Here is a 25737-nt window from a genome sequence, read left to right on the forward strand (position 1 = left end):
TTTAATAAGGTAAACAGGGGTCACCTTAGATAAGCAAACAATGCATTTGTTTCATTGAAAATGTGCTATGGTCAGCCCTGTTAAATGCTGATGAAACATAAAAAATGAAACAATCAGTTCTTGAATTAATTTCCACTGAGTGAACTGACAACACTTAGATTCAAAGCAGTTTTAGCTTATCTGGCCCAAAGGGCCATGTGAGCTATTGCCATCGCTATGTGCCTGTTGTTGTGGTCTGTAAACTTTTTCAAACATCTCCTCTGAAACTACTGAACAGATTGTTACCAAATTTTGCTTGAATCTTCCTTGGGGTATTTTTTAACAATCTATTTGTGGGGAGTTTTGATCTGGCAAAAAAAAATGGCTGTCTTTACTAAAAATAGGCCGTAGGGGTCAAATTGCAGAAATTTGCAAATAACTCAAAAACATTTGGGTTTTATTAAACTTTGGCTGGGTGTAAAATTGTTCAGCTGGGGTAGATGTATCTTTTACAATCCTTTGCTTGTGTGGATTTTTGATCTGGCAAAAAAATTGCCTTGGCTACTACAAATAGACATAGGGGTGAGATCGCAGAATTTTGTAAATAACTCAAAAACAGTTGGGTTCAGCTAAAATCTTTTTGGGTGTAAAATGTAAAATTGTTCAGCAAGATGGGATGGACCTATGTCAAAATTTCAGAAAGATCCATTAACAGTTAAATGAATTATGGGTTCTGAAATCAATTTTTTTTCTGTATTTTACATTTCCAACTTTGATAATCTTCTCTCAAACCACTGGATGGATTGTAACCAAACTTAATTTGAATGTACCTTTGAACTTCTTTTACAATCTTTGCATGGGGATTTTTGATCTTTTTATGGCCACTGTTACTAACAATAGACCATAGGAGTAAAATTGCAGAGTTTTGTAAATAACTCAAAAATAGTTGGGTTCAGCTAAAATCTTGAAAGGTGTAAAATTGTACAGCATGATTGGATGGACCTACATGTATGCCAACATTTTCAGAAAGAACCCTTAATGGATGTTTGAGTAATGAGTCCTGAAATGGATTTTTTTTCTATATTGATTGATGTTGGAGAGAAAAAAAATGACAATGAGAGATTTATTTTATAATATGAAAACTTGATGTATACTTAGTTACTACGATGCACTCTATTGACTGAATGATCCTTGTGGCAATAGTACAGTATGGTCAAGCGTCCAGCTTTAGTTGGCTATTATTGACCAGATGTGTGAATCTGGCTCTTTAGAGCCTCTAGTTTACTTCCATATTAAAAACATGGATGTGTCAATGATTTTGTTTTTCTTAAAAACCTCTTAAATAGACTTTTCCCCAATGAAAATGTTCCAATTTGCCTGAAAAATGGCTCAATAACAATCCCAAATAAGATATCCCAATTAGTAGTCCAAGGGAAGAATATAGTGTTTCTGTTCAAAATTACACTGATTAATTATTTATGACTTACCTTTTTCTTGTCATCCACATAATTAATCATCGAAACTACAAAATTAAGGTTCTGTAGGGCTATTCCTCATTTCCCAATTAAAAAAAAGATGCACATTTTTCTAATAAAAATACATGTAATTTTTAAAAAGGAAAAAGGCCTACAGTGTTACTGGTAGTTGTGTCCTTATTCACTTGAAGCAATTTATTGTCAAGTCTATAAATGTAACTTTTTTCCCACGAATATGTTCATTTGTCTTTTCTTTTGAGAAAAAAAAAAAACAGCCAAGCATTATAGTTTTTTCAAAACTAAGCCCTTACATATTACCCAATATATTATTTTTTGTGATAAGGGCAATCATATATGTTTGAAAGATCCGACAAATATTTCCTCTTTAGTTGTGCACGTATTTTTAAAAAAATTTCAACTATACACAATTTTTGTTGCAATTGTTTGAAGGTCTGTAAACATCTTGATAAAATTCTTGGGGCTGCCATGGCTTCAAAAATTCTGTCATGAGAAATAATGCCAGGTACAACTGTTTTGTTGTCAACTTTCTGAAAGTGGAGGCAAAATCAGATCCCCCCTTTTTTTTAATGTGACAGGGAGTCCACTGATGAGTTATTAGCTCACCTGGCCATAGGCTGTGTGAGCTATTGCCATCACTTGGCATCTGTCATCGTTGCCCATTGCCTTTGTCAATCTTCATCATTAACTCTTTTTTAACTCTGAAACTACAAGATCAGTCAGAACCAAACTTAGTTCTGCATAGAACTGATGTGGGGATTTTTTATCCATATAAAAACATAGCCGCCATTAACAGAAATAGTACATGGGGTCAGACAGAAGTATATATTGGTTCAGTAATATATTTACATCTGATTGACACCTCCCCTGAAAATTTATTTGATGGTAGACCAATTGAATCAGTGTCCTAGCTAGGAATTGAAAATAGAGGGGTGCAGGGAAGAGGGCACTTTAACACGTAGCATGTTTTTTTTTCAACAAAAAAGGGACATTGATTTTGTATGTTTGTATTAAGTCAGTAATTTGTATTCTTATTGTTTACCTGCCAACATTTGAAAATAAAGGTTGTATCATTATTTGCAAAATGAGTAAATTTGACTGCATGATAAGTATATGCACGACACCCTTATTGTATTGAAAGACCTTTCTCTGATGACCAAGCGCTTTTAGAAAACAGATTGTATCTTATATAACACATGTACATTGTATATGGAACCTTAAGTTCCCCTATGAAAGAGTTATGAATTCAGTTTCAGTATGATCAGGTTGTTGTGGATAAAATTTGTCAGTGTTCATGTAGTGAGACAATATGTTTACTTATGGTAGTGATAAGGGCAAGTGATTCTTTATATTTCTGACATACTATGAGGTGAAATGTTGTATGAAATTCCATATTGCTCTGATTAAATATCAAAATCTTAAGTAAATAGAAGGGATATTATTTCCTATAACTATTGCAATTACAACTTATGGAAAATGTCCTTTACTGTTGAAGATATAGAAAATTTTTAAAATATTAAAATTATAAGGGAGGTAACTGACATTTTGAATAAAAAAAACAAACATGTGCAACATGCAATTGTTTACACCAGCAGTTCTACTAAAATTTAGACCTGTAAATTGAAAGTATTTGTAAAATTAATTGTGCAGTAGAAATTAATTATTAATCAATGATTGGCTGTCCCTAAAATTGTTATAGATCCAATCGTGATTCATTTTCTACTTGTCAATCATTATCTGATAACCCTGATCAGCAGATTGATCGCCGATAATTACCTGAGGTTTACCTGAGGGTTAATTACGACAGGATGTAGTTAATATATAAACTTAGACTAAAAAAATTGCTAACTGGTTATTTTTGTAGCCAGAACAGACAAAAAAAATTGCAAATGGCAATATTGACAAAGCTCAGTACAATACTTGAATTATTTCTAAATTTTTTTTCACATGTCTCACAGACTCACATCGTAATCTTATAACCCCTTGTACAATTAACTTTTGTTATAATAGTCTAAAGGTTGGTATGCTTTTTGATAAACTGACTGATTGATTGTTGGTGTTGTTAATGCCCAAGCAGCAATATTTCAGCTATATCCTGGTGATAAGCATGAAATAGATGATAAAATGAACATGAAATGAAAAATGGGATAGGACATAAGGTCGACAAATTCTGATCGCCACTGGAAATATGGAGAGATGGGAAGGGTCAGGCAATTTAGCCTCCTGCAGCGGAGCGCAGAGGTTCCTACTACTATCGAATATCAAAGCAGGATACGGTACTTTAATGTGCGAGGAATGTGGTATCTTTCCCAACATGTTGCATTACTATAGTTTGAAGTCACTTATGCCGAAACTTTCAAAATGATTCGTCAACTGATGTAGAAGTTACAGCCCCTGAAACAGTTTTTTTGCATATTTCGCATGTCCAACTTTGAAATTCTTCTCTAAAACCATTTAAGATCATTTAATGAAAATAAGCATATTGGTTCTTAAGTATATTGTGCTATGATATCTGATTTTTAATTCATGAATAGATATGGCTGCCTCTACTAAAAACTGAACAAAGTGGTCAGAAGACATTTTTTTGAAAATAATTCAAAAACTGTTGCCTTTAGCAAAATTCTGGTCCAGGTCATAAAAATGCCATTAAAAGCATTTATTACATTTGACAGTTAAGTTAATTTTAACTTAGCCTACCTCATTCCTCAAGTTTTTGGAAAAAGCAAATGGTTAACCAGGTGAGCGATTCAGGCTCTCTTGAGCCTCTAGTTTACACCCAGACCCCCACGGGCGGTATGCTTTTTGAAGAAAATTTGATGTAGCAGGTGCTCATGGCTCAGCCATTTTTTTTATGTGCTCTTCCCAAGGGTCTTTTATATTTCAAATTTTAATTTGCTCTTCCTGTCTTTACAGATCTAGAGTTGTCATAGAATCTAATTAAATTGATATCTAAATTGGTCCCCCTTTATTCTATGTCACATGTCTTCATGCGACATGGAAAAAAGGGGGAGGAATTTGGAAAAATTAAGCAGCAATATTTCAGCCAAATAAGGAAAAAAAAGGTCAAAATATATGACATTGCAATATCTCAGAAACCTTTTTTTTTATTTGTTTATATCATAGTCTGGATTTTACAAGTTCCTGTACATTACCACCTGACCAGAGTAGTCAGGGAAAAGTAAAGGAAAATTAATATTGATAGAGAGAACAAAGATTACAATGTACACTGACTATTGATTTCATGACAATATATATCGATTTGATAGTACTGTTTGCCATTTACATTTTTATATGATCCATGAAAGAATAATAAAATATTACGTATTCAATGGGAATGTGGTAAAAATTTACTGAAAAATGATATTGACAGGGATCCAAAATCTCTCATTATTCATAAGTTTACCATTTTTAATTGCTATCTGATATTCAAAGAATTTATATTGCTAAATTTTACACTGAACTCCAATGATATTTGGTAAAGTTTCATTTAATTTACATTTATAAATATACCTTCTTGCAATGAAAAACAATAGATTTAGTTTAGATTTAGATTTAGATAATGTTCTACTGTTTCCTCATCAGTTTTACAGAAGATGCATAACTTGGAATCCTAAATTTCTATTTTATACAAAAAAATATTTGTCGGAATAATTCTATGTAAAAATTTATATTGAAAGTTATACTAAAGTCAACAAGTTTTCCAAATCTTGAATATCTTTCTCTAATTTTGTCACAGCTTCTTTTTCATGTTTTGACTTGGATCATTAGAAGATATGCAAACACTAAAAAGACCTTCTATATCACCACAGTCATAATACTCAATTACTGTGTCATCTGTTCAAGGTTTAACCTTTTCAATATAATCGGGCTCTCTGAGAAGTTGGGAGTTAAACTTCCAATATCCCTTCCCCCTTTTTTTCTAATTGGCTGAGAATGTGAAAAGAATGGCTGAGTGATTTGTTCTATAACCTGTATAACAGAATTCTTTGAGAGTGAAAATATATCTTCTGAAAGTAAAAAGTAATGTAGTTGACTCTGTTTTATTGGTGAGGATTGATGCCATGTGTATTTTCTCTCATCTGGGTGACAAGTACCTCGTGGATCAACTAATTCAAAAGACTCAATAATTTCTCCCATTTTATTCATATACTAAGGGTTTCTGTTATGTTAAATATTGTAACTATCTAAGTATGTGTCCTGGACAGCATTCCAGTCTCCACACATAATAATACTTGTATTTTCAAAACAAACAATATTCTGCAAAATATTGTCAAATAAACTATGTTCATCTTCGTTATATCCATATAAGGATATTAAAGTAGTTTTTGACTTGAATAAATAATACTGAAAATCCACATTTTTACCTGTTCTGCTAACTGACAGCATGGAGGCAAATTACTCACACATGTAAACAATATTCATACACTTTTGTAGTTAATTACATGTATGATTTTAAAGTACACATTCTCAGGTTTATGTTGACTACTTTTAATCATGATACACACCAATAATGTACTTACAATGCATATGTCTAGTTTCAGTGTGTTTTTGGTACTACATAACGGGGGTGGCAATTTGACCCGGAAGTGGTTAGTGAGACCTAAAGGGAGCTGCCTATACCCCGACACATTTAAAAAATTGCTTTACTTCTTAGAAACTAGTGTTTTTATGCTATGCTTTGATACAAGGGTTAAAAAAATGTAACTTATGGTATGGACCTATGTTGTTGTTAGCTAAGAAGTCCCTAGCAACCAATTATGCAGATTTTTTGCAAAGTTAACAGAACAATCATTGAACTGATTCATGTTTGAATATGGCTCTTGCCATCACAAAGAATGAAATATATTTTTAAAAACTAAATATTTGCACAGGTTACATGTAAAATAATTAACCGGGCTACTTTTAAGTGCACAATAAGCAAAGGTTTAATAACCTTAGACCTGGAGTGGGCTTTTTAGTATTTGGTTTTCAGTTCATTCAGATTTCTGTGATTTTTCATGCGATGAGCTTCAAATGCACTATTTTGGCATAAAACCTGTGTTAGAAGATTACAAAACCCCAAATGTAGGGTCTATAAGTATATATAGGTTGTGATTTTGTATGTTTTAAGTGGAAATTTTCATTTAAAAGATGATTATAGCAAAACACTGAAATGCATATCTGCACTTAGGTATAAAGAAAGTTCTCCACTAATGAAGAGGAGATAGCCTAGTATGAGAATGCCTCTAAAATTGTTATCAATTGTCCAATTATGATAAATTTGGGATCATTTTACTTGTAAGAAGGTAAGCTTTCAAGAAATAACTAGAAAATTACAATATGTAATATTACATTCTGCTTAAGCCAGCACTCCACAGTTTAGTTTAGTTTCCCACTTTTGGCTAGGGGTGAAAAATGACATAAATGGAAACCAGTGGTTGCTATAGTGATTAAAAATGAAGAATCTATTGTTGATAAAACATTTTCTGAAAAAAGGGGACTTTTAAAAGTATTTTGCAATGTTTTATATATTTTCAATGTTGAAGGGGCTTTTTTTCAATGACAATTTGACTTCATTGTAAAAGTGAAAGTAAGTCAATTTTTCACCATGCTAAATTTAATAAGTGGATTACAAAGTGAAATAGCTCAAAATCTAACCGGCGATGCCCATATGAGGAAGGGGTTTTCGAAGGAAAAAGTTTGAACAGTTTCAGGGGATGAAATAAAAATTGCAGATATTTTGCGGGAAATTTTGATATTTTTAAACCTGATTTTATGAACTTTTTTTGCAAATTTTTACATATTTTTGCATGGTTTCTATGGTAACCCTATATGCTGTGGGTAATTTTTTTCCAGAAAATTTTTACTGCATCCTGAAGTCCTTGGCTAGAGCTATTTCTAAATATATAGATTTACAGATGCTTGACATTTTTTTAAAGTGATAAATGTTACAAAGTATCAGATTACAAGACCAAAATTAGGTAGTTCTACAATACTGTGGAGTGCTGGCTAAGAATTTATTTATTATTATTCCCCTTGATATGTGAAATTGTCTCCCCTGGATAAAGATAAACCATGGAGTTCAGAGATAATTGACCATCTTAAACATCATAGTAATCATCGACATATGTGTAATTGATGTTTATAATTAAACAGAAACACAAATAGAAAAAAAATACGTGCAATATGCAGGCTGTGCCCATTTTGTTAATTTACAAGATTGGTAGACTTGAGGAACTGTACCAACAGTGGCCCAGGGCATGTGGTACTGTTCAACAAGCCTGGCAGCAATCAATTATAAAAAAAAAAACGGAGCACAAGTGGTATAATGAATTAATGAAATGATGAATGACACTGAAAACAGAAATAAATAGTTTCTACAAAAGACCATTACTGTTGATAGTGAGACAATACCCATAGATTCTAGAAAATAAACCTGAACCAACATTGTAGTGAATCATTATAAAAAGTCATTGTCGTGAACCCTTACTTTTCTGTGTCTTTGCCTTGTTTTTCTTCACCTTATCACCAATGTTATCAAAGATGTCAAATTTGACAGTTTGGCATACACATTACAATTGTACAGCCATTCTTTCTTTAGTTTTTTTTCTTCCTCAGAATGCTTCTTTTTAGTTAAGTGTTTCTCACTTAGGCATTTATATTTCCAACTTGCCCTGGTTTTCCTGGGATGCAATGGATTGCAACAACATCACTTCCTTCCAGATTAACCTTCAAATCCTCATTCACCATATTTACAAATACATCTTTTAGATCTTCACTTGGTTTCTCTGGATATTTAATTATTCTGATGCTAAAATTTGCTAGTTGCAGTGCTTCTGCAGAAAACCTAGGTACCTAGGAACTTGAAATTTGGTATGAAAATGAAAATGGTACAGTTTGATATTCCAAACAAGATTATGCCCAAAAAAATGGAAAGGATATGTTGCCTATTGCTATGGAAACCGATTTCCCCACCAAAATTTCCAAATGCTCTGATTTGGATGAAATTTGTTTTTAGGGTGAAAATAATATGCTGAGTTAAAATATTAACATTTCTAGAAGAATTGTAAATGGTTTTTACTATAGCAACCAATTCTACCCCCGCCACTAAATTGAAAAATGCTCTGATTTGGATGATATTTGGTTTCTTGGGTGAAAATGACATGCTGAATCTAAATTGTGGGATTTCAAGACCATGTAAAAGTTGCTGTTGCCATGGTGACTGATTTTTACCACCAAAACTTTAAAATGCTCTGATTTGAGTATAATTTGGTTTTGGGGAAAATAATGTGCCACATTTAAATTTTTAGGTTTCGAGGAAATGTGTACAGGACTTGCCTATGTTTTGCGAAAAGTAAACTATTATTATTTTTCCGTCACCTTCAATCTTCCTATCAATGAACGTTTCTGGAGAAATTTGAGAGACCATTTAGCCAACTATTACAAACTTTGTACACATATCCAGTACTATTTGAAGTTGTACCTAAAGTTTTTCAAAGCACAGAAAAAGGCAGCCATTTTAAAATTTTATAATTGTATGGCGCTGTCTTCTGTGACATCATCGGTAGTTTAAGACACAACCTCAAAAAGCAATCCTAGCCTTCTTAATGCTTTTGCTTCTTATTACACATGGTCCATTTTTGGCCTCTAGTTCCTGACAGTTTCAAATCTAAACCCCCAAATCAATGCCAGCATGACCTTATTGGTATAGAATATTGTGGAACAATATCATAAACATCTACATGCTTTTACTGGGGTTTATAGTTAAGTTATACGAAAAGCTTGTATTGGCAACTTTCAGGCCCCTTATTCAAAAATAGTTGGGGCTATTACCCCCAAAATCAATACCAATCTTCCCTTATTGGTTAAGAACCGTGTTGAAAATTTTAGAAAGATGACCTAACTTTTACTGAATTTCTTACACAAAAACAAAGAGTCTAATGATGACACCACCAGTTAGAAAGAGTAATCAAGGGAACCAAGGTTATAGCGGTAATCAAAAGAATGTAATCCAGGGACAAAGACCAGACATGGAAAACATACTAGCACAACAAAGAACAAAGTTACAAAAGCAAATAAGCAAGTTGGACTCCACTAAAAACTGGGAGCATGGACCAGGTGCACTGGTAGGGTAAGTGTCCTCTGCTTGCCTAGAAACCCCCGCCGAGTTGCTCATAAAAAGTCAAGTCTGGAGTAGGCGAAAGAGTAAAGGAAAACTATGACCTGTTGAATAAATCAGTTTTCATGGCGCAGATGGATACACCATAACGAGCCACGAGTTTGTGATGACAACCATAAAACTTTTGTAGTGATGACTTAAATCCAGTAGCAACATAACCCTGCACCAGAAGCCTCTTTGTTAGAATTCTAGTGCAATACAAAAAGTCTGCGTAGTCTCGGCAAGCTCTGGCATAACGTATGAGGTGTGATATGAACATTCCATATGCAGGTGCTGAAGGGATGTTGCCACAGATGAAAGGAAAGTTGACCATTTTTTAATGAAAAGTCATCACGTTTGTCGTAAAGTTTGGTCAATAGTTTTCCTTTATCATTGATTTCTAAGTGTAGGTCAAGATATGAGGCTGAATGAGGAATACCAAAAGGACCACAAACAAGCATTTTCTTGATTTCTAAGTGTAGGTCAAGATATGAGGCTGAATGAGGAACACCAAAACGACCACAAACAAGCATTTTCATAATGTCTTTAGTCAAATTGCATCGCAATGTGCCATACCCTAAAAGGAAGGATTGGATTGATTTTCATAGGGTTTTGACTGAAATCATTCAGGAATTAGGGGTGAAAATGGGACCATCCGTTTGTCCCTCCATCAGTCTGGCAAATAAATTTTCACACTTTTCTGTCATACTTGCAGATATATTTTTAGCCCACCTGGTCTAAAGGCCAGATCAGCTGTTGTCATCACTTTGCGTCCATAGTTGTCGCCATTGTCTTAAAAATTCTCCTCTGAAATTACTGGACAGATTGTAACCAAACATTGCTTGAATGTTCCTTAGGTTACATGTATCTTTTACAATGCTTGTGGGGATTTTTGATCTGGCGAAAAAATTGTCTTGGTTATTACAAACAGACCATAGGGGTTAAATTGGAGAATTTTGTAAAGAACTCAAAACAGTTGGGTTCAGCTAAAATCTAGCAGGGTGTAAAAATGTTCAGCATTACATTTCCAACTTTGAAAATCTTCTCCTCTGAAACTACTGGATGCATTGAAACAAAACTTAGCATAAATGTTCTTTAGGAATAAAATTTTTCAGCGTAATAGGATGGACCCATGATGAAAAATTCAGAAAGATTTGTTTATGGATGTTTGAGTTATGGGTCCTGGAATCTTGTTAATCCATTTATGCCCATAACTAATTAGATGACGAGGCATTTTGTTAACTTGAGAGTGTCACAGTTACTCCTGCTCTTTACCCGTCTTCACTTTGACATTCAGAGCACTGGGCAGAAATCACATTGCATCAACACCAGGCCAGCGCAATGCTTTATTTTAGTTAGATGCTCTTTATTGATGAATGATTCTTGAGACAATAGTAAAGTAGAGTCAAGAGTCCAGCTTTAGATGGCTTAAAAGTCTATTTTTGATCAGTCGAGCGATTCAGGCTCTTAGTTATTGTCACGTCCTCTGTCATATGACTTTTCATTAATTATATTCTCCTTTGAAACCACCTAACAGAATGTGATTAAACTTGGTGACAATAGTCCTTGGCATGTCTACTCCCAAAATTGTATCCAGTATGGTCCCTTGCCTAAAAACATGGCTGCTGTTACTTAAAATAGAAAATAGGGGTATTACCATATATTTTTGTTTTTATCTCAAAAAACATAACAGATAGAAGAAATCTGAAGCTTCTTAGGCTCTTTAGCTCAAAGTGATCTATCTACCATGTAAATTGCAAGATAAATGATGTACTTAATTTGGAGTTACATGTATTGCTCATTTTTGCTAATTTTACCTTTTTTTTTGGCAGTTTTTGCCATTTATTTAGCAAACAAAAACAGATTGAAGATAAATGTGACTTGATGAAATGTTTAGTACATGTATTTCAATGTCCATCTTTGGTGCAATTTGCAGCAAATTTCAGAAAAATCTGTTGACCTTTTGTGGAATTATGGCCCCAGAAAGTGTCATTTTGACTATTTTCCCTGTTTTTGCCTGTTGTTAACAAAACAATAGCAGATTGATAATTCATTGATTTTAAAAAATATATATGTAAAAGTATGTAAAGATCTATGATTAATGCAAATTTGGAAAAAATCTGCTAATTGCATTTTTGTTATGATTTTTTGCACTTTAAGCATGATATTCAGTTAACATAAGTAGATTGATGAATACAAATGTTCAGTATCATGACAAATATCATGTGTGTATATTTGGTGAAAGGTGTTTGACTATTTTTATGTTTTTATGTATTCAACTTTTTAAAGCTATTAAAAAAGGTGAGCAATTCAGGCTCTTAAGAGCCTCTTGTTTATTTATAGTCTGATTTTTAAAATGTTTAATTAAATTTTAAATTTTGTCTAAACCAGTTGTTGTTTCCATAATGAACTATAAGTCCCAATGGTTAAGAGTGTCAAAAACTAATATTGTGTCCACACTTGCCCCTTTTGTTCAGGATACCAGAAACCACCACTGCAAATTAACTTTGTGGATGTTATGTAGTTATGACAGCATAAGCAGCAAATTATGGGGCCAATATCAAATGTGTAAAATTCAAAGGAAGCAATTCTTAAACCTGATATTTTCATTACTTATAGATGTTATGTAGATCCCTTAACTTGACTGACTGAAACCAAGTGGCTTTTCTCAAATTCTAAAAAAATCAAAATATTAAAACATAACTTTTAAGTTGCTTTATTTTGGCTCCCTGAACTTAAAATAGACATTATTTGAAGGATACTTGGGATGAATTACATGTGTTCATAATCATAAATATGTAAATGAACATAAGTAACTTATACCCTATAACCCTGCAGAATATGTGCAAATCATTGGAATGTATTTGTCTTCTTATTTTTATGGGCTTTGGTTATCTGCAATTTGAGTTTGAAAGAGTAATCAAGGGAACCAAGGTTATAGCGGTAATCAAAAGAATGTAATCCGGGGACAAAGACCAGACATGGAAAACAGACACACACAACAAAGTTGAAATTACTTTTTGTAGTTACTACATGTATTTCATTATCAAGATAATCTCTCATTTGATGTTTCAATCTTACAGGTGAAGGTACTTTTAAATGCTGTACTACTAGGGGTCTCAAAGAACATTTTGTGAATATGGAAAAGTTGACAAATGTATATCAGTTGACTCAAGAAAAAGAAAAACTAAGTCTAGAGGAAGAAATAGAGCAACTAGAATCCCTGCTGTATCAAAGAAAAAAAAAGTTAAATAAAAATATGGAAATTAAAAAGTAAGTATGTGAGATATGAACTTGTTGGCATTGTTTTCCCATCACTTTTTTTTTTTTATAACTGAAGACAAATTGTGGTCATATAATAGTATGGTACATGCTGTCCTTGTCATTGCCTTTTCTGTCTTCAGTAGATACTTGTTTTTCAAGCAATGACTTGAATATGAATCAGTTGATCTTATTTGAAGAGGAAGTTTAGTATTGGTTTTAGGGGTTATGATCCCAACTGTTCGAGGGAGGGATAACCAGCATATCATGGAATTAAAATATATAACTTAAGTAAAAGCATATGGATGTTATTGATATTATTCTACAATGTTCTATTCTACAAAGGTCAGGCTTGGATTGACTTTCAATATTACATGTAAGACTTAAAACTGTTTAGGAATGAGTGGTCAAATAAGGGCCAGAAGCAAGCAATTTACAGATTACTAATGTCAAAGTGAATGGATCTCTTTGAAATTGTGACACAAGGTAAAATAGAAAAGAAACACTGGGATGGGTTTTAGAGGTTTGAACTGAACTGATTTGTTATGAGCAGCCAAAAAGGACAAGAAATAATTATTTTCCTGATGTCTGAATGCTACATTTGAATCTTGAGGGATATTGTACAACAATGTGCTATTTTCTTCAAGAAGGTTGAATATGATGTTCACGGTTGTGCTGGAACCAATTAGAAATGAAGGGTCACAAGGGAACCACTCCCATTACGTTCAGATTCTTATTGTGTGTACAAATCTTTAATTCCAATGAAAAGTCAAAGCTGTATCAAGCATGAATGATGTGCCCATACTTTCACAAACTGTTAAGTGTTTGACCTCTGTGAGCGTATCCAGCTGCACTCTGAATCATTTATTGTCCATTTTGTCTAATGTCTCTTTTTTATTTTTTGTCTGATTTTGCAAGTACTTTTTTGATTGGATTTTTCATAAAAATCCCTGTTTGCATTTTTCAGTCAGATTTCAGATATCTCTTATGGTTTTTGAATTATAAGGTAACAAAGGAGCCACTCTCAAAGGCCATGTTAGCTATTGCCATCACTTAGCATCCATGGTCGTAGTTGTTGTTCATCGTAATCGTTGTTAACAATTTTTCAAAACTCTGCTCCTCTGACACTACTTGACCAATTACAACCAAACAATGTGCATAGAACTGATGTGTGGGGATTTTTGATCTGTAAAAAAACATGGCCAACATTACTAAAAATGGAAAATAGAGGTCAGACAGAAGTTATTTGCATTAGCTTTAGCCATGCATGAGTAAAATGGTTCAGAATGATAAGGTCTATCTCTGGTCAAATTTTCATTTGAATCTGTTAAAAACATTTTATGAGTTTTTATGTTTTTCTTTTTTTACATTTTATGAAAGCTTGTGATATTGTGAGTCTAATGAGACCAAAACTATCAAAATCCGACATAGGATACAAAGAAATGGTCATTTTTATATCATGCCCATCAATGATATTTTCCCTAAATTACTAAAAAATGACAATTTTAACTAACTTGTCACACCAAATTGATACCTATGATAATTCAAGAAGTTGTAATAGTAAATATCATTTATCATTATGAAAAAAGGACAGATTTCAACAATTTATATCATACCTATTTCATCGCTGTGTGATTCTTAGTCTGTGTTGTGTGACCATATGAGTACTTTATATCCCAAGCAGTGACGTTAGGTATTTCAGGGATGACGTCAAGTTATGAGTCACTTTTACTGATAAAAATCTTGTTGCTATGTTGTTACCCCTGTCTGTCCGTTCATCCATCCGTCTGTTGTGCCGTCTGTCCTTCCGTCCAGATTACACATGATCATGGCTTGTCCGGCTATCTCCTCGTACAGTTTTTGAACTACATCTAAAATATTTTACAGGATATTTCTACACATTATGAAGGTGTGCAGGGCCAAAGGATTTTGATTTTTGTGAAATTTTACAGAAGTTGGTGATAGTTACACTTTGCCATTTTACTCAGAAATATATGGATCATGGCTTGTCTAGCTATCTCCTTGTACAGTTTTTGAACTACATCTAAAATATTTTACTGGATATTTCCACACATGATGAAGGTGTGCAGGGTCAAAGGATTTTGATTTTTGTGAAATATGACGGAAATTGGTGAAAGTTAAACTTACTTATTTTCGTCAAAAATAGGGCCATATGGCTTGTATGGCTATCTCTTTCTATAGTTTTTGAACTATATCTAAAATATTTTTTGCAGGATGTTTCTACACATAATGATGGTGTGCAAGGTCATAGGATCTTGATTTTCATGAAATATTACAGAACTGGGTGATAGTTAGACTTTGTTATTTTTGTCAGAAATATATCCTAAGCAACTAAGTTAGGGGTTTGGTATGGGGGTATTAACATTTTTTATGTGTTCACTAATACGTCCATCGGTCCTCTTTTTCTCATTGCAACTAGTCTGACACTTCCAAACAGAATTTTTGTGATAAACAGGCCTTCTAGTTTCTTTCTAAATATAGTTGATGTGTGCATTTATGTTATGTATAATGGGGCATTTTTAAACCCCACTTTTTCATGTTCATTGTAAAATTTAATTGTGTGTGTGTGGAATTATGCTGTATAAGTGGTTTGGGCACTTTTAGGCCCCACCTTTGCATCTTGTGATGTCATTTATTTATATGGTTATTCATTATTATGTAATATATTCTTGCTACTTCTAAATTAAATATTGAATAAATGATCTTTCTCTCAATTCTAGTCTTTGTAATGATGCAAACAAAGCTGTGCATCCTCTGCGACCGTAAAATGATTCACGTCATTATTGAAAATTTTAGCCGACAAAAATGCACTAAAATGCAACCAATTTTAGGGGCATTTTTGTTCTGTGATTTAAGAGTCAACTTTTGTCGCAAAAAAATCTTTTTTACATTTTTAAAATTCTATACATATGATCTTTACATGTTACTTGTTCTCCGATACCTACAATGAACCATTTCACTTAAATTACTTATCAAAATATACTGGAATCGATTGATCTTTGACCTCTAATCTAATTAATGCAAAATAACAGAAAACTTTACCACTTTTCAGTTAGAAAAAAACAATATTCAAAAACTACATTGATTTATCTTTCCTGTTTATTAATGAATATATGTTGTAAGATTTATTCTAAACCCACCAAGTTTTCACTACAACTATAAAGATAAACAATACTAAGAACTACAGACTATACTAGCTAATTAACAATCTGATCCTTTCTTTTTCTTGTGAGGAAAAGGAGTTGTGATGAAAATTAAATTTAAGTGTCAGAATATAAAAAGTTATGAATCAGTCATTTGTCAAGAAAGGCACATGTTCATGTCAATGACACAGTTTTCATCAAAACATGACAGTACTTAATTGTAACACAATGTTGACCTCAACAATGTGATGTTCTTAATATTACACTGTTTATAACTGGGCTTTCATCTAGTATACAGTGTTCATCAAAGATACTGTCATCTCAATATACAATAACTACTTATAATTAGTCTTTCTTCTGTGCATGTTTTTTTTTAAATTAAAACACATTAACCAGAAAAGTTGGTCCATAGAATATGTACTGATTTCTCCTGCTTCCAAGCATTGTAAAATGTCATGAGCATTAGCACTATTCTTGGTTAGTACATTTGCTAACTGTCCATTTGTCTCAATCCAATTGACTACTAAGTCTCCTTTTTGGCTCGTTTCTTTGATGTAATTGACTTCAATTCTTAGGCGCTTTTCTGATACACTTTTCCTTGAATGTATAGATTCGATGAGGTCTTTATTGTCAATAACACTTCTCACTTTAATACATGTACCTCCGTTCGAGGTACATTTGTTGAATACCAACTCATTATACAATGTGGCTAGTGATGATACACAATCAATGCCATCTGCCAAGGCAAGAGTTTCACTAGCAAGAGTGCTTCTTACAACCTTTCTAATTTTCTTAGATTGCCATGCTATTGGATTGATTTTATTATTTCCTCCATGAAGCATGATTACAAAACCTCCTTGACTTCCTCCATCAGGAAGATTACCAAAAGATGCATCACTGTAAAGTAGTCAACATTTTCTCCAATATCCTGAAAATGTAAAGATACTTCTTCATTTTAAACTTTTCTCTATAGTTTGTTCACTTTCTTCAAGTCCTCAGCTGTGTTTGTCTGTAATTTTAACACAATAACTGCAACATCAAATGCTATATCTGGACGTGTTTGTTTGGTAAGCCACAATAGTTGTCCAACTTTGGATCTGAGAATAGTTTGCTCATTGGAAGAAAGTCTGGAGTCCTTTGGTCTTCCCCTTTCTATTGCAAAAGTGTTTAAGATTTGAACATAATCTTTCTGACTTAGTACAATTTCATCATCTGTTTGACTTAAACTAAGCCCTAAATATTTGAAGGATTCTGATTCCTCCTTTCCAACTTTGAATTCATCTCGTATTTACATCATTACACTCTGTTTAAAGTATTCAGTTCCTGCCCAAAGAAAATCATCTATATGAACAGTTAGTGCACCAACTAGACAATTTGAATCATGCCAGTGAAATACTGCTGGATCAACTTTTGACTTAATTCCCCCACATTCCAGAAAGGTTTTCTTAACCTTCTCAAACCACTTGAGTGATGCATCAGCCAACCCATAGACACATTTTTCAAGAAGCCAAACCTTTCCCTTGGCGTTAGCCTCTTTTGGTGGACGCAGAAGAACTTTTCTTTGCAATTTCTCCCCTTGCAAAAATGCTGTTTTAATGTCAGTGGAATTGATATGCCATTTATTTTGCACAACTGTGGATAGAATAAGTCTAAGTGATTGCTTGTCACATGTTGGGGAGTTTTTCAGTATCTCATCTAAACAATCCTCCTGGAAACCTTTTGCTACCAGTCTTGCCTTCCTGTTAATGACTTCATCAGTTTCTTTTATGGTATACACCCACCTAGTTGATTTACATGGCTGACCGATGTCATCAACTTCTTTATAGACATTATGTCTTCTCCAATTCTCTACTTCATCATCTTTGTCTTGTTAAAAGTCAACCTCATTGAAAAGGACATTTTCTGACTGTTTGTCAGTTTCAGTCTCTGAGTCCCCAGAATCTGAGTTGGAATTTATGACCTGCAAGTCATCAACAGTGCTTAAATCTGTTGACATTTGGTTTCCTTTCAGTCGATCTGGTTTCATACATTCAATATTGTACCAGTTTCTTTTATTTGTAGAATTTTTGCCTGCTCTTTCAAGTATAATTTCTTCTAACTGATTGTTTGCTCCAGGAAATTTAAAATTGACCGTTTGGTTCTTTCTCAAAATGATATTTTGATTATAGGGAGTATTTGAGTTAGCACCTCTACTATTGCCTCTTTGAGCCATTGTTTGATCATCTCCATTGTCAGGTTGTGCTACATTATCATCACTTCCCTGTTGAGTATTGTCCGTCTCATAATCTGCCATATGTTTATCATTCAAAGAATTCTCATTTTCTGTTTCAGAATCATTGTTGGCTTGATTATACATTTCGTGTTCCTCTTGAGCTACTGCATCATTTAAATTGGGATGATGGTTGCATATCATCATCATCATCATCATTGTCATATTGGTTAACATCCTGAGGTATCACCCACTGATTGTTTGTATTATTTCTACCATAGTAAGCTGTTTAACTATTTCTTTGTGGCAAGCACTTCCTCTTGTTTGGTTTATCAATGTCACGTAGAATTCTACTTTCATGAACTGTTATCTAAGTTCCTACATACCGTATGAAGACAACAACATTATCCTGTCCAATCACTGTACCTGGCCCTTTCCACCGATTGTCTCTTAAAAGAGTAATCAAGGGAATCAAGGTTATAGTGGTAATCAAAAGAATGTAATCCAGGGACAAAGACCAGACATACACAACAAAGAACATAAAGTAACTAAAATCATACATACAAAGTAACAAAAGCAAATGAGCAACTCATATTCTACTAAACTGGGAGCGTGGACCAGGTGCACCGGTAGGGTAAGCATCCTCTGCTTTTCTAGAAACACACACCGAGTTGCTCATAAAAAGTCAAGTCCAGGGAAGACAAATGAGAAAAGGAATGACCCGTTGAATAAATCAGTTTTCATGGTGCAGATGGATACACCATAACCATCCACAAGTTCATGATGACGACCATAAAACTTCTGTAGTGATGACTTCAATCTTGTAGCAATATAATCCTGTTCCAGAAGCCTATTTGTTAGAGTTTTAGTGCGATACAAAAAGTCTGCATAGTTTTGGCAAGCTCTGGCATAACGTATGAGTTGTGATATGAACACTCCATACGCAGGAGCCGAAGGGATGTTGCCACAGATGAAAGGAAAGTTGACAATTCTGAATGAAAAGTCATCACGTTTGTTGTAAAGTTTGGTTAATAGTTTTCCTTTACCATTGATTTCTAAGTGTAGGTCAAGATATGAGGCTGACTTCACAGCGTCTGTAGTATCCTTTATCTCAAGTTCTTTTGGGTAGACGCGATGTATCAAATCCCCGAAATTAGGATTGTTTAAAGATAATACATCATCAATATAGCGGAAACTGAGATTGAAGGATCTAGCCAAACAATATTCTTTCTTTCTGATCAGATCAGCTATAAAGTCAGCCTCATAAGAGTGAAGGAATAGGTCAGCAAGTGAAGGAGCACAATTTGTTCCCATGAGAATGCCGACCGTTTGTTAAAAAACACGTCCACCACACTGGACAAATATGTTTTCGATTAAAAATTCCAGCATTTTGTAAACATCTTCCTCTGTATATTTGGAAGATGATTTGGAATTATTTCTTACAAAGTATGGGGAATCTCTACCAAGAACTATATATTTGTATCTAGGTATACCATCTTTTTTGGAAAAACAACGATGTATAATATTTTTAAGTCAGGATTTTAACTGAGTATGGGGAATAGAAGTATGCAGTGTTGAAAAATCATAGGTTTTAATGCTATTATATTCAGACAACAGCCTTGAACTGATTGTCTCCAAAAGATCTTTCGAATTTTTCAGGATCCACATTGAATTAATACCACTACTGGAGTAACAAGTGTTGTGGTAAGACTGCAGACCCTCTTTGACAGTTGTGAGTATAGAAGTTAAAAGTTTTGAAAGAGATTTGGTGATACATTTTGTAGATCGAGCTATGAAACGTTGTTTGTATGGATTCTTGTGGAGTTTAGGAATCCAGTACATAGACGGTAAATCACAATCATCGTCCTTGGTAGAGAGACCAAAAGAGGATAGCACTGATTTATGGTTTTTCCACAATCTCTTCTTTGGAGAGAGTGGTAGCATTATAGGTCTTATTACTGCTATTATTTTCTACGTCTACCTCTGATAATAAATATTGGATGTAGAACGTTTTGCAGACAAAAACAATGTTGTTTTGGGCTTTGTCTGCTGGTACGACAACATATTTGTCATGTATAGTAGACAATGTTTTTGCTACATCAGGGTCTTTGAAAACTGGTGTAGCCTTGGCACTAACTGACCTACTTAAAACTTTCATTCGTTTCAAAATTAAAGACCTCACGGCCTTTAACCACTCTGACAGAGAATCAATGTTTTATTGTTCTCGTTTAATCCATTTTCTTGCATAGTCCTCGACGGCATCCATAAGAACTTTAAAGTTATAATTCCAATTTATGGAGCGTGGTTCATGGTACTTGGGACCTTTAGAAAGGATATTACGCAGGGATTCGTTTTCGATAATGGTTAAATCTCCCGTAACGATGTGACCAGAAGGACCATATTTGAATGGAGAGGTTTTGCAAGAATAGTCAGGTAGTTTAGCCTTGAAGTCTTCAATCTCAAGATTCTGTAATAGCCTTTTATAATTGAAAATTTTGGATGCAATGGGTGAAAGTATACCTTATCTCCAGTTCTAACTTTTCCCCAGAAGGCCGCATCTGTTTTCTAAGAGCACGTCTAATTTTCTTTGACGATTCTGATGCGATAAAAGCTTTCCTTGCTTCATGAATACCAACTAAATGTTTTCCCATTGCTCTACTGATTGTTTGTCCTTCAAGGGCTGGTGGTTTATGCACGAGTGTTGAGGGCAAGTTCGGGTTTCTTCCAAACACAATTTGATATGGATTATATCCATACACATTTACAAGACTGTTTTTTGCATTCACAGCCCAACTGAGTGCAGTTTCCCAAGAAAGATCAGTACTTTCTCTTATTTTGTTAACAGTTTCAGTTAGTGTTGCATTATGTCTCTCCATAATTCCATTTGACCATAGACTATAAACCGGCCGTTGTTTTGACAGACATGTTTAGATTTTCTGCCATATCTCTAAATACTTGTGAATTGAACTCTCCACCATTGTCAGTATATTTTCAACTTCAGGTGCGCCATATATGCTAACCCAAATTTGCATGAATTTATCAACTATTACTTTAGAGTCCTTTTTCCTAATCATCGTTGCTGCACTCAAACGACTGAACAAATCAATTATATGCATATAATAGAAATTGTGATCAATTTCATGCAAATCCATAGCAACAATCTGATTGTAGTCACTTGTATGGGAAAATGCCACCACTGGTTTTGACTTGGGATGCTGAAATTTGAAGCAAATGGCACATTTTGAGCAGACATCACTCACTATTGCCTTTGTATCTGAATCAACTGAACCTGCACTTTTCAAGAGAGAAATCAATTTTTCAGCAGATGCATGTCTGAATTGCTGATGGAGTTTCAGAATAATGTCTTTCTTCTTCTTGGAGTATCCTGACTTAACTGTTAACCCTTCCTCTGCATTGACCAATGAGCTTTTGTGACCAGTTTTACTTTGTCTTATATTGATACAATAGTGTCCATTTGAAGTGAAGTGAACATCAATAGGCTTTCCAAACATTGAATCTTCATCATTGCGAAGATCCATAATGGTTTGTGCTCTTTTTAAGGAATCCTTACTTAGTAACAGAGGAATTTCACAATCAACTACTTCAGTTTGGATGTGACAGTTGACTGAACCAATTGTAGCAGGTAACTTTACAGACTGATAAGAATAAACTGTTTTGCCATTACCAAATTTGAAAGGTACATGACTTTCTTTGCATTTTATCTCTTTTATTCCAGGGCCAAAAGTGTCTAAAAAATTATGTAACCATTTTGCTCCACAAACTGTTTTTGTGCATGCTGTATCTACAATAGCCGATTCAAATGCTTCAGTTAAAATATTTCTTGTGCTGGTAGAGTTTCCTTTGATGATGTTAGCAAAGTGATGTTTACTGTCTCAGTGTCTAATTTACTACTTTGTTCTTCTGTTACGTTCACATTAGCTGATTGTGAGGGCAATCCCTAACCCAGTGATATTTGGAATCACATACACTACAATGAAAAACAATACCATTGATAGTTGGATTCAACTTTTGCACATTTCTCTGTCCATATGTGCGATCAGTTTGATTTCTTGCACCAAATCTCCTTGAACTACGTCCTCTTTCATATCGATGTGCACCAATAAATACATTCTCTTCTTTTACAGTTACTATATGATCCACATCAGACTGAGACTTTGATGCAAATATTCTATTTAGTGCTGCCTTCTTGGTATCAAATTTTAAATCTGAACATGCTGTTAAAGCTAACTGTCTATTACTTTGACTTAGACCTGCATTGTCTAGTAACTTAAATGCTAGTATGGCATCTGGGAGGACCATTTCATACTTCTTGCATTTGTTATATCTTTGTTCAAACTCTAATATATAGTCACTAATTTTGACACTCATTTCTCTATTAAATTTATCAAACTTAGTATAAGGTGCATATGCCTGGTCTACTTTGTCCTTTTCAAACATCTTATCTAATTCAGTTATCAATTTTTCAACTCCTTCATCAACATTAAGATCACCAGGTGATATTTCAAAGGCCACTTCCCTTGGTTTGCCCTGGAGGGACAAGGCAAGAGCTAATCCTCTCTTCTTTTTGTCCAGTTCTGTCACCAATTGCCACATTTCCACTTCATTCTTCCACTGCTGGTATGACTTGTCTTCTGTCAAACCTGAAGGGTTTTTGTAGCTTGGACCACTTGCCATTTCGCCGAATGGACACCAACTCTTCTACCACTGTTCACTAATGAATATATCTTCTAAGATTTATTCTAAACCCACCAAGTTTTCACTACAACTATAAAGACAAACAGTACTAAAAACTACAGACTATACTAGCTAATTAACATTTCCATTGACATATGGTATAGCTGTATACCCTCTAGGCTCGTTACAGTTAGAAAAATTCTTAGCTGTCCACAGCACTATAGGATACATACCACTAATTCAACCAAAAATAGTCCTACACAAGTTCTAGTGCACTTGTGTAATATTGCTGTCAAAAAAGTGCACATCAAATCTGCACAAGTGAACTTGTGTTTGGCCGGGAATTATAATTCCTTTATTTCTACATAAAATGGTCACTGTAACTTACTGAATTAAATATTTTTTGTGAGTTCTGTATGAAGACCCCTTTTTGTGAAATGTAAGGGAATTCCCATTCTATTTTTAGCTCATTGTCTTCTAGGAGCTTGTGTCGCACTGCAAGGTACTAAACCCCACATAATATTTTAGGGCTATTAGTGTATGCATGCAGCTTTCAGTTGATATATAGTCCTCTTTAGGATAAACTATAGGTAGAAGCTCCAAAACTCATTGAACTTAGTCAAATTAGCATTGAAGCCTATGGGAAGTGACATTAGTGGTTTGTAGCCTATATGAAGACTAGTAAAGTGCATCTTGTTTAGGATTTTTTTAATTAAAAATTTATTTTATATCACTTTCACTCATGTTGCATTACTAAGAACATGTAGTAAATAGCCATTTTCTCTACTTTCACTTTTGTTTTGCATTTGACACACCTACCTTTTCTGGAGAGCATTTATGTGTTATCATGTAAAATTCTATTTACAAAAAAAAATGCCATGTCATATTGTGATTTTTGCTCTATTTTATAAGTCATTGTTCATATTTTTTGACATAACTTTCGTAAAGAGACCAACAGAGAGCTCACTATTTTAATACCCTCCATGTTTTGATGTACACCAGCTCAGCAATATGAAATGCAAGACCGGTACCTATAAGTACAAGTGTCTTCTAAGTCACAAAGAGATCACCTGCTACTTCACTACCTGAGCCTTCTATAATTTCCAATTATGTCTTTGCACTTCTAGGGTGCTTAAGCTTCTCGCTTTGCTGCTCTGGACTTTTGTTGAATTATGATACATATCATACATCCAGCTACCTGTGAAGACATTACAAGACATATTATGACACATGTGTAACAAGACATATCTGCAAAACATAATGACAACATAACAAAACACCTCTCTGAAATTCAACCTGATGAAGTCCTGATTTGATATTCAGTAGAAAAAAGAAAGCAAGAGTGGGTCATATTATTTCAGCAAAAATAGGTCAATAAGGTCATAATGACAAAATGTTCTTACAACCTCCATTTTTAAATAGTGCCACAATTACTGGAGGTAATATTTTTTCCTCTCTATCCATCTATCATTCCTCATTTACATTTGTTTTAGTTTTTTCTACAAAATAAAAAAATAGACATAATGCGATCTATGCACAAATGAACATTTGTGAGTTGTAGCAAAAAACTAAATAAGACTTTAGTGTTGCACAAGCATAATATTTAATTTTAGTGCTGTAGATATTAGTTCTGCGTGAGTATATTGTATTGATTTTTTGCTATTTGTACAGTGTTAAATTAATAATTACTTAATACATTTAGAAACAGCTCCCAATGATAATATGTAAATTTTCTGTTAGACATATATATGGTGGAGAAAGAAGAGAAACTTTTCAGGCAAGGAGATGCTTATTTAATGTAGGCTCTCAAAAACTTTTTTTATGTGATACATTTTAGTGAAAGCTTCACAGAACAATAATCAGTCAATACCATTGTGCCCTTGCTATTTTGATTTATGATCTGAATGAATTTGAGGCTTCCCTCTGTTCTTGGACTTGGAAAGAGGTAGCAATTTTTTTATCATGAATAATGCTATGTGCATCTTATATTCGAAGTTGTGATTTTAATACCATTTAGGTTTATAACAAAAAGTTGAGGCTTAATGGAATAACTAAACTAAAATATGTTTATCTAGGAGAGCAGTAGTGTTGTTCTAGTTATAATGTAAGTGTAACATAGAATGAATTATGTATGCACAAAATGCCAAAATATGCCATTAATGTTTTCAGCACCATTGACAATCCTCTCAGTACAGTGAATGATTTCAAAGACAAGTGTGAATGTATAAAGAAACAGGTAAGTTTTTATAAGAATATTTTTATACCCCCATACTGTAATCACCTTGTCTGTCCATACATTCATCAACTACGCTTTTTATTTTTATTGCCATCATTTGGCATCCGTTGTCATCATTGTCCATCCTTGTTAACAATTTTTCAAAACTCTTCTCCTCTGAAACTACTCAACCAATTAGTACCAAACTTGGTATGATTGTTTTCTTAGGGTGTTTTGCATAGAACCAACATGGGGATTTTTTCAATGTTTTTTTACTATTTTTAACATTATTACTTTCAAAAATTAAGAATCTATAACTCAAGTTACAATTTTACGAGTTAATTATTTACTTACCTGATGGAAGATTACAATAAGGATCTTCATACCAAAGCAGTCTCTTGTCTCTTCCCATGGAGATGCCTGTTTAAAATTTTCTCAACATCGAAACTTTATGCACATCCATTCTTTCTCCAAAATGTAAATAAGTTTATTTCAATGGAAAAAATAATTTCAACATATATGTTGATGTCTAAATTTGACATGGCAAATGTATCTTGGCATAATAAATTACTCCAACTTAATAT

At 33.7% G+C, this 25737-nt stretch overlaps 1 protein-coding gene across 3 annotated transcripts in view; it reads left to right on the forward strand.

Moving 5' to 3' along the window:
- LOC148628432 (centromere protein P-like) overlaps positions 1 to 25737 on the forward strand; it is a 61035-nt gene that overhangs the window by 6361 nt on the left and 28937 nt on the right. For all 3 annotated transcript variants that reach the window (XM_088587512.1, XM_088587497.1, XM_088587504.1), the window contains 2 exons: positions 12693 to 12882; positions 25108 to 25174. In XM_088587512.1, coding sequence (XP_088443638.1) covers positions 12749 to 12882; positions 25108 to 25174 — 201 coding nt within the window. In that variant the 5' untranslated portion in view covers positions 12693 to 12748. The remainder of the gene's footprint in view (positions 1 to 12692; positions 12883 to 25107; positions 25175 to 25737) is intronic.

Source organism: Perna viridis, chromosome 1 (genome assembly GCF_037379345.1).
Source record: "Perna viridis isolate PV_CMFRI_1.1 ecotype Kerala chromosome 1, ASM3737934v1, whole genome shotgun sequence".
In the NCBI taxonomy this organism is placed as follows: domain Eukaryota; kingdom Metazoa; phylum Mollusca; class Bivalvia; order Mytilida; family Mytilidae; genus Perna; species Perna viridis.